Source organism: Oncorhynchus nerka, linkage group LG3 (assembly GCF_034236695.1).
Source record: "Oncorhynchus nerka isolate Pitt River linkage group LG3, Oner_Uvic_2.0, whole genome shotgun sequence".
Classification (NCBI taxonomy): domain Eukaryota; kingdom Metazoa; phylum Chordata; class Actinopteri; order Salmoniformes; family Salmonidae; genus Oncorhynchus; species Oncorhynchus nerka.
This window is the reverse complement of record NC_088398.1, coordinates 84,313,355-84,323,688: the sequence shown is the minus strand read 5'-3', so window position 1 is coordinate 84,323,688 and position 10,334 is coordinate 84,313,355. Positions and strand designations below refer to the sequence as shown.

The 10,334-nt window shown below is 46.8% G+C and overlaps 1 protein-coding gene across 1 annotated transcript in view; it reads right to left on the bottom strand.

The window, feature by feature from the left end:
* The window catches only part of LOC115115257 (partitioning defective 3 homolog B-like), a 448,345-nt gene that overhangs the window by 271,052 nt on the left and 166,959 nt on the right, over positions 1-10,334 (bottom strand). The window contains exon 12 of the mRNA XM_065016293.1: positions 4,583-4,795. Coding sequence (XP_064872365.1) covers positions 4,583-4,795 — 213 coding nt within the window. The remainder of the gene's footprint in view (positions 1-4,582; positions 4,796-10,334) is intronic.

Genomic DNA, 10,334 nt, shown 5'->3' with positions numbered 1-10,334 from the left:
CAGAGAGACAGGGTGACAGCCAGACATACCTCATAGAGACAGGGTGACAGTCAGACAGACCTCAGGGTGACAGTCAGACAGACCTCAGGGTGACAGACCTCAGGGGGTAGAGGTGAATAAAGGACCACATTGATCGTTCACTCCACACTACTCTTTTCCCTGCAGCCTCATCTCCGACTCACTGTGGACGTCTGGCCAGTAACAGATGGACATGCCAGCAGGATCTTTATCTCCCTGTCACTAGCCAGCCCATCTCTCTCTCTCAATCTCTCTCCCTCCCTCCCACTCTCCCCCTCCATCCCCGTCTCTCTCTCCCTACCTCCCTGTCACTAGCCAGCCCATCTCTCTCTCTCAATCTCTCTCCCTCCCTCCCACTCTCCCCCTCCATCCCCGTCTCTCTCTCCCTACCTCCCTGTCACTAGCCAGCCCATCTATCTCTCTCAATCTCTCTCCCTCCCTCCCACTCTCCCCCTCCATCCCCGTCTCTCTCTCAATCTCTCTCCCTCCCTCCCACTCTCCCCTCCATCCCCGTCTCTCTCTCCCTCCCTCCCACTCTCCCCCTCCATCCCCGTCTCTCTCTCAATCTCTCTCCCTCCATCCCCGTCTCTCTCCCTCCCTCCCACTCTCCCCTCCATCCCCGTCTCTCTCTCAATCTCTCTCCCTCCATCCCAGTCTCTCCCACTCTCCCCCTCCATCCCCGTCTCTCTCTCCCTCCATCCCCGTCTCTCTCTCCCTCCATCCCCGTCTCTCTCTCCCTCCCTCCCACTCTCCCCTCCATCCCCATCTCTCTCTCCCTCCCTCCCACTCTCCCCCTCCATCCCCATCTATCTCTCTCAATCTCTCTCCCTCCCTCCCACTCTCCCCCTCCATCCCCGTCTCTCTCTCAATCTCTCTCCCTCCATCCCAGTCTCTCTCTCCCTCCCTCCCACTCTCCCCCTCCATCCCCGTCTCTCTCTCCCTCCCTCCCTCCCTCCCACTCTCCCCCTCCATCCCCGTCTCTCTCTCAATCTCTCCCTCCATCCCAGTCTCTCTCTCCCTCCCTCCCACTCTCCCCCTCCATCCCCGTCTCTCTCTCCCTCCCTCCCTCCCTCCCACTCTCCCCTCCATCCCCGTCTCTCTCTCAATCTCTCTCCCTCCATCCCAGTCTCTCTCTCCCTCCCTCCCACTCTCCCCCTCCATCCCCGTCTCTCTCTCTCTCTCTCTCTCTCTCTCGATCTATCTGTCTCTCTCTCTCTCTCTTGTTTTCTCTCTCCTCTCTCCCAATCTCTCTCTCTCCCTCCCACCCCCTCTCTCTCTCTCTCGTTCTCTCTCATCTGCAGCACCCGGCCCGACCCCCCAAAACAGCAAGAAAAATCAATCACCAGCCCATAAAATGACTTCAGCCATTATTAGTGTGATGATTTAGCTGGCTGCCAAGAGGAGGAAGACCAACTGTTGGTGTCTGTCTGAAGTAGTGAAAGTGTTTTGATCAGTGTTGTTGTTGGCCAAGGAAGTTTGCTACTTATGTTTGTGGGCTTTGTCTCACATCAGATGGTGTCACTCCTACGCCATGTTCATCTCTGTCTTGTTGGATGTGGAACAAAAATGGTTTGATTTTACTCATCCGCCTAACACTAGTTGTTAATTCTGAAGAATCTGCAACTAGTGGTTAGAGACAGGTGACCTAGTGGTTAGAGACAGGTAGCCTAGTACCACTAGGCTACCTGTCTCTAACCACTAGGCTACCTGTCTATAACCACTAGGTTACCTGCCTCCTCTAACCACTAGGCTACCTGTCTCTAACCACTAGGTTACCTGCCTCCTCTAACCACTAGGTCACCTGTCTCTAACCACTAGGCTACCTGTCTCTAACCATTAGGCTACCTGTCTCTAACCACTAGGTCACCTGTCTCTAACCACTAGGCTACCTGTCTCTAACCACTAGGTCACCTGTCTCTAACCACTAGGCTACCTGTCTCTAACCACTAGGCTACCTGTCTCTAACCACTAGGCTACCTGTCTCTAACCACTAGGTCACCTGTCTCTAACCACTAGGCTACCTGTCTCTAACCACTAGGTCACCTGTCTCTAACCACTAGGCTACCTGTCTCTAACCACTAGGCTACCTGTCTCTAACCACTAGGCTACCTGTCTCTAACCACTAGGCTACCTGTCTCTAACCACTAGGCTACCTGTCTCTAACCACTAGGTCACCTGTCTCTAACCACTAGGCTACCTGTCGCTAACCACTAGGCTACCTGTCTCTAACCACTAGACTACCTGCTCTAACCAATAGGCTACCTGTCTCTAACCACTAGGTTACCTGTCTCTAACCACTAGGCTACATGTCTCTAACCACTAGGCTACCTGTCTCTAACCACTAGGCTACCTGTCTCTAACCACTAGGTCACCTGTCTCTAACCACTAGGCTACCTGTCTCTAACCACTAGGCTACCTGTCTCTAACCACTAGGCTACCTGTCTCTAACCACTAGGCTACCTGTCTCTAACCACTAGGTCACCTGTCTCTAACCACTAGGTCACCTGTCTCTAACCACTAGGCTACATGTCTCTAACCACTAGGCTACCTGTCTCTAACCACTAGGCTACCTGTCTCTAACCACTAGGTCACCTGTCTCTAACCACTAGGTCACCTGTCTCTAACCACTAGGCTACCTGTCTCTAACCACTAGGCTACCTGTCTCTAACCACTAGGTCACCTGTCTCTAACCACTAGGTCACCTGTCTCTAACCACTAGGCTACCTGTCTCTAACCACTAGGCTACCTGTCTCTAACCACTAGGTCACCTGTCTCTAACCACTAGGCTACCTGTCTCTAACCACTAGGCTACCTGTCTCTAACCACTAGGCTACCTGTCTCTAACCACTAGGCTACCTGTCTCTAACCACTAGGCTACCTGTCTCTAACCACTAGGCTACCTGTCTCTAACCACTAGGCTACCTGTCTCTAACCACTAGGTCACCTGTCTCTAACCACTAGGCTACCTGTCTCTAACCACTAGGCTACCTGTCTCTAACCACTAGGCTACCTGTCTCTAACCACTAGGCTACCTGTCTCTAACCACTATGCTACCTGTCTCTAACCACTAGGTCACCTCTAACAGGCTACCTGTCTCTAACCACTAGGCTACCTGTCTCTAACCACTAGGTCACCTCTAACAGGCTACCTGTCTCTAACCACTAGGCTACCTGTCTCTAACCACTAGGCTACCTGTCTCTAACCACTAGGCTACCTGTCTCTAACCACTAGGCTACCTGTCTCTAACCACTAGGTCACCTGTCTCTAACCACTAGGTCACCTGTCTCTAACCACTAGGCTACCTGTCTCTAACCACTAGGCTACCTGTCTCTAACCACTAGGCTACCTGTCTCTAACCACTAGGCTACCTGTCTCTAACCACTAGACTACCTGCTCTAACCACTAGGCTACCTGTCTCTAACCACTAGGCTACCTGTCTCTAACCACTAGGCTATCTGTCTCTAACCACTAGGCTACCTGTCTCTAACCACTAGGCTACCTGTCTCTAACCACTAGGTGCATCCAACATGTGCGAAAGCCATCAAGCCACTGGCGTAGAAAAGGTCAACATGCCACTCTGAGTTTTCCCCAGTTTCTTACTTAGGCTGGCGACCTGAGTGATCAAGGAAGCCTCCTCAAGCCTGTAATCCTCAGCAATCAAACAACTACAGCATTGGAACTCTGGGTGATCCAGTTTGTCCCCAAAACAAAGTGTTGTATATACAGTGGTGCAGTAGATACATCTCCTACAGCTCTAGAACTATTTACATCTCCTACAGCTCTAGAACTATTTACATCTCCTACAGCTCTAGAACTCTTTACATCTCCTACAGCTCTAGAAGTCTTTACATCTCCTACAGCTCTAGAACTATTTACATCTCCTACAGCTCTAGAACTCTTTACATCTCCTACAGCTCTAGAACTATTTACATCTCCTACAGCTCTAGAACTCTTTACATCTCCTACAGCTCTAGAACTATTTACATCTCCTACAGCTCTAGAACTATTTACATCTCCTACAGCTCTAGAACTATTTACATCTCCTACAGCTCTAGAACTATTTACATCTCCAGACAAAGAGGACTTCAGTGGAAAACTCCTCTGGGACTAACTTTGTTAGCTTGATGGCTAGCAGCTTAGCGAATCTGTCAAGCTTCAACCTGTCTGTTAAGCGGGATACTGGGACAAGAAATCGCGGTCCTTGTTGTTAAAAGCTCACCACGTCGCGGAATCCTCGCAAAAAAACAAAGATTGGTTATTGTTTTAGTTGAAATAACCAACCGAGTGATTCTACGCACTCTGATGACGTCAAGCTGCAATCAATATAGTGTACTGCAGTTATACTGCATTCTGGGATTTGAATGTTAGGACACATCATATTTTAACTTCTTTGTAGCTATCCCATAGATTCCCCCCCTCCTCATTTTGTGGACAGTGGGCACATATCCTGTCTTCTGTGTCCTGTCGTCAGTCGTTAAGACAGGTTAAGTGTTGGAAGGTTAGAGGGTTGGTGCGCGAGAGGGACTATGTGTGTGTGTGTGTCTCTCTATCTCTGATATCTTACCATCATCTTCATCAGCTGGTCCGTCGTAAGATTTGTCAATGGCCGCTCTGAAGCTCTCGTTGCAGCCCCTCCCCCTGACCATGTGGGGGCGTGGCCTGTGAAAGGGGAGGGGTTCATTCTTCCTGACCTCTGACATGGCCGTCTGCAGACTCTCCAGAGAACTGGACTTCTTCAAACCCAAGGTGGGACCAAGGTCCACGGCCGGGGAGGGCTCTGAGGAGGGGAGAGGGAGACAGGTTAGGGACCTGGGCAGGAGAGCCCTCTGAGGGGGACAGTAGAGGAAGAAGGAGAAGAGAAGGGGATACTGCCCCCAGAGGGAGATATAGGGACACTGCCCCTAGAGGGAGATATAGGGACACTGCCCCATGAAAGAGATATAAGGACACTGCCCCTAGAGGGAGATATAGGGATACTGCCCCAAGAGGGAGATATAGGGACACTGCCCCATGAAAGAGCTATAAGGACACTGCCCCTAGAGGGAGATATAGGGACACTGCCCCTAGAGGGAGATATAGGGACACTGCCCCTAGAGGGAGATATAGGGACACTGCCCATAGAGGGAGATATAGGGACACTGCCCATAGAGGGAGATATATGGAAACTTCCCCTAGAGGGAGATATAGGGACACTGCCACTAGAGGGAGATATAGGGACACTGCCCATAGAGGGAGATATATGGAAACTTCCCCTAGAGGGAGATATAGGGACACTGCCCCTAGAGGGAGATATAGAGACAACTGCCCCTAGAGGGAGATATAGGGACACTGCCCCTAGAGGGAGATATAGGGACACTGTCCCTAGAGGGAGATATAGGGACACTGCCCCCAGAGGGAGATATAGGGAAACTGCCCCTAGAGGGAGATATAGGGACACTGCCTCCAGAGAGATGTACAGTGCATTCGGAAAGTATTCAGACCCCTTGACTTTTCCACATTTTGTTACGTTACAGCCTTACTTAGTTGATTAAAGAAAAACATGTCCTCATCAATCTACACACAATACCCCATGATGACATCACAATACCCCATAATGACATCACAATACCCCATAATGACATCACAATACCCCATGATGACATCACAATACCCCATAATGACATCACAATACATCATAATGACATCACAATACCCCATAATGACATCACAATACCCCATAATGACATCACAATACCCCATGATGACATCACAATACCCCATAATGACATCACAATACATCATAATGACATCACAATACCCCATAATGACATCACAATACCTCATAATGACACCACAATACCCCATGATGACATCACAATACCCCTTGATGACATCACAATACCCCATAATGACATCACAATACCTCATAATGACATCACAATACCCCATGATGACATCACAATACCTCATAATGACATCACAATACCCCATGATGACATCACAATAACCCATGATGACATCACAATACCCCATAATTGCAACAACATGTTTTTAGATATAAATATATATATATATATATATTACATGTACATAAGTATTCAAACCCTTTGCTATGAGACTCCGAATTGAGCTCAGGTTCATCCTGTTTCCGTTGATCATCCTTGAGATGTTTCTACAACTTGACTCGAGTCCACCTGTGGTAAATTCAATTGATTGGACATGATTTGGGAAGGTGCACACCAGTCTATATAAGGTCCTCAGAGAAAAAACCAAGACATGAAGTCAAAGGAATTGTCCGTAGAGCGCCAAGACAGGATTGTGTCGAGGCACAGATCTGGGGAAGGGTAGCAAAATAATTCTGCAGCATTGACGGTCCCCAAGAACACAGTGTCCTCCATCATACTTAAATGGAAGAAGTTAGGAACCACCAATACTTCTTAGAGCTGACCACCCGGCCAAACTGAGCAATCGGGGGAGAAGGGCCTTGGTCAGGGAGGTTCACAGAGCTCCAGAGTTCCTCTGTGGAGTTGAGACAACCTTCCAGAAGGACAACCATCTCTGCAGCACTCCACCAATCAGGCCTTTATGGTCGAGTGGCCAGACGGAAGCCACTCCTCAGTAAAAGGCACATGACAGCCCGCTTGGAGTTTGCCAAAAGGCACCTAAAGGACTCTCAGTTTGCCAGTCCGTGAGAAACAAGATTCTCCGGTCTGATGAAACTAAGATTGAACTATTTTGCCCTGAATGCCAAGCATCATGTCTGGATGAAACCTTCAAACATCCCTACGGTGAAGCATGGTGGTGGCAGCATCATGTCTGGAGGAAACATTCAAACATCCCTACGGTGAAGCATGGTGGTGGCAGCATCATGTCTGGAGGAAACCTTCAAACATCCCTACGGTGAAGCATGGTGGTGGCAGCATCATGTCTGGAGGAAACCTTCAAACATCCCTACGGTGAAGCATGGTGGTGGCAGCATCATGTCTGGAGGAAACCTTCAAACATCCCTACGGTGAAGCATGGTGGTGGCAGCATCATGTCTGGATGAAACGTTCAAACATCCCTACGGTGAAGCATGGTGGTGGCAGCATCATGTCTGGAGGAAACCTTCAAACATCCCTACGGTGAAGCATGGTGGTGGCAGCATCATGTCTGGAGGAAACATTCAAACATCCCTACGGTGAAGCATGGTGGTGGCAGCATCATGTCTGGATGAAACCTTCAAACATCCCAACGGTGAAGCATGGAGGTGGCAGCATCATGTCTGGATGAAACCTTCAAACATCCCAACGGTGAAGCATGGAGGTGGCAGCATCATGTCTGGATGAAACGTTCAAACATCCCTACGGTGAAGCATGGTGGTGGCATGCAGGACAACAACCCTAAGCACACAGCCAAGACAACGCAGGAGTGGCTTCGGGACAAGTCTCTGAATGTCCTAGATTGGCCCAGCCAGAGCCTGGACTTGAACCCGATCTAACATCTCTGGAGAGACCTGAAAATAGCTGTGCAGCAACACTCCCCATCCAACCTGACAGAGCTTGAGAGGATCTGCAGAGAAGAATGGGAGAAACTCCCCAAATACAGGTGTACCAAGCTTGTAGAGTCAAACCCAAGAAGACTGGAGGCTGTAATCACTGCCAAAGGTGCTTCAACAAAGTACTGAGAAAAGGGTCTGGATACTTATGTAAATGTCATATTTCAGTTTTTTATTTAGAATACATTTGCATCAATTTCTAGAATCCTGTTTTTAGCTTCATCATTAAAGGGTATTGTGACGTCATTAAAGGGTATTGTGACGTCATTAAAGGGTATTGTGATGTCATTATGGGGTATTGTGACGTCATTAAAGGGTATTGTGATGTCATTATGGGGTATTGTGACGTCATTAAAGGGTATTGTGAAGTCATTATGGGGTATTGTGACGTCATTAAAGGGTATTGTGATGTCATTATGGGGTATTGTGACGTCATTAAAGGGTATTGTGATGTCATTATGGGGTATTGTGACGTCATTATGGGGTTTTGTGTGTTGATTGATGAGGGGGAAAAAAACACAATTGAATCCATTTTAGAATAAGGCTGTAACATATCAAAATGTGTAAAACAGGTCAAGGGGTCTGAATCCTTTTCTGAATGCAGTGTAGGGACTGTCACCTCACTATGTACTGGCATTCCATCACAGGGACTCTCACCTCACTATGTACTGGCATTCCATCACAGGGACTCTCACCTCACTATGTACTGGCCTATTATTTTTTTTATCTATATAATTGACTTGGCTATAAAACATTTGAAAAAACAGATGGGATTCCCCCGAAGCTGTTCGTTCGTTGTGTCGATTATTTATCACATGTGAGCAATGCACACATATAGCCTGTAGATAACCTGTCAGGCAGAGATAACTCACACCTTGTTGTTGTATGGAGCAGCAAACAGCAGGAAAGACGTGTGTCAAGCTCGTCGAAAGGACCAAGGCGCAGCGTGGTGAGCGTACATTTTTATTTTATTTATAATGTCTCTAAACAAAACAAGAAATAACAAACGACCGTAAAGCTACGTAGTCACAGGCCAGTAGACAACTACCCACAACCACAGGTGGAGAAAGGGCTGCCTAAGTATGGTCCCCAATCAGAGACAACGATAGACAGCTGCCTCTGATTGGGAACCACACTCGGGCCAGAAACAAAGAAATAGAAAACATAGAATGCCCACCCAAATCACACCCTGACCTTTTATTTATTTTTATTGATTTATTTCACCTTTATTTAACCAGGTAGGCAAGTTGAGAACACCTTTATTTAACCAGGTAGGCAAGTTGAGAACACCTTTATTTAACCAGGTAGGCAAGTTGAGAACACCTTTATTTAACCAGGTAGGCAAGTTGAGAACACCTTTATTTAACCAGGTAGGCAAGTTGAGAACACCTTTATTTAACCAGGTAGGCAAGTTGAGAACACCTTTATTTAACCAGGTAGGCAAGTTGAGAACACCTTTATTTAACCAGGTAGGCAAGTTGAGAACACCTTTATTTAACCAGGTAGGCAAGTTGAGAACACCTTTATTTAACCAGGTAGGCAAGTTGAGAACACCTTTATTTAACCAGGTAGGCAAGTTGAGAACACCTTTATTTAACCAGGTAGGCAAGTTGAGAACACCTTTATTTAACCAGGTAGGCAAGTTGAGAACACCTTTATTTAACCAGGTAGGCAAGTTGAGAACACCTTTATTTAACCAGGTAGGCAAGTTGAGAACACCTTTATTTAACCAGGTAGGCAAGTTGAGAACACCTTTATTTAACCAGGTAGGCAAGTTGAGAACACCTTTATTTAACCAGGTTGGCAAGTTGAGAACAAGTTCTCATTTACAATTGTGACCTGGCCAAGATAAAGCAAAGCAGTTCAATCACCCACAAACAAACAGTGAAACCCAGGCTACCTAAGTATGATTCTCAATCAGAGACAACTAATGACACCTGCCTCTGATTGAGAACCATACTAGGCCGAAACATACAAATCCCCAAATCATAGAAAAACAAACATAGACTGCCCACCCCAACTCACGCCCTGACCATACTAAATACATAGAAAACAAAGGAAATAAAGGTCAGAACGTGACACTAATGTTATACAATGTAGAAAATCGTAAAAAATAAAGACAAACGCTTGAATGAGTAGGTGTGTCCAAACTTTTGACTGGTACTATATATTCATTCATTATTTGAAGAGAAGGTTTGAGAAGTTTTGAATCCTAAACAACCTGCATACGCATTGTTTGAAGTACAATAGACCAACATTGACTTACTCCACGTTCTGTTGTTTTAAAGCCTGAATTCAAAACGGATGAAACATATATTTTCTCACCCATCTACACACAATACCCCATAACTACAAGGTGAAAACATGTTTTAATATTGCTTTGCAAAAGTATTGTAAATGAAATATAAAAATCAAGAATCACCTGTGGCAGTGTCTACAGCTGTGAGTGTCTCAAGGTAGGTCTCTCACACATCTGAAATTGTACAATATTTTGCACATCATTATTTTAACAATTATTCAAGCTCTGTGAAGTTCTTGGTTCTTGATCATTGCTAGACAGACATTTGAAGTTTTGCCATAGATGTTCAAGCCAATTTAAGGTAAACACTGTAACTAGGCCACTCAGGAACATTCGCTGCTGTATTGGTAAACCACTCCAGTGTATATTTGGCCTTGTGTTTTTAGGTAATTGTCCTGCTAAAAGGTGACCGTTTCCCATTGTCTGTTGGGAAGCAAACTGAACCAGGGTTTCCTCTAGCATTTTGCATGTGCTTAGCTGTATACCCCCCCCTCCACAATT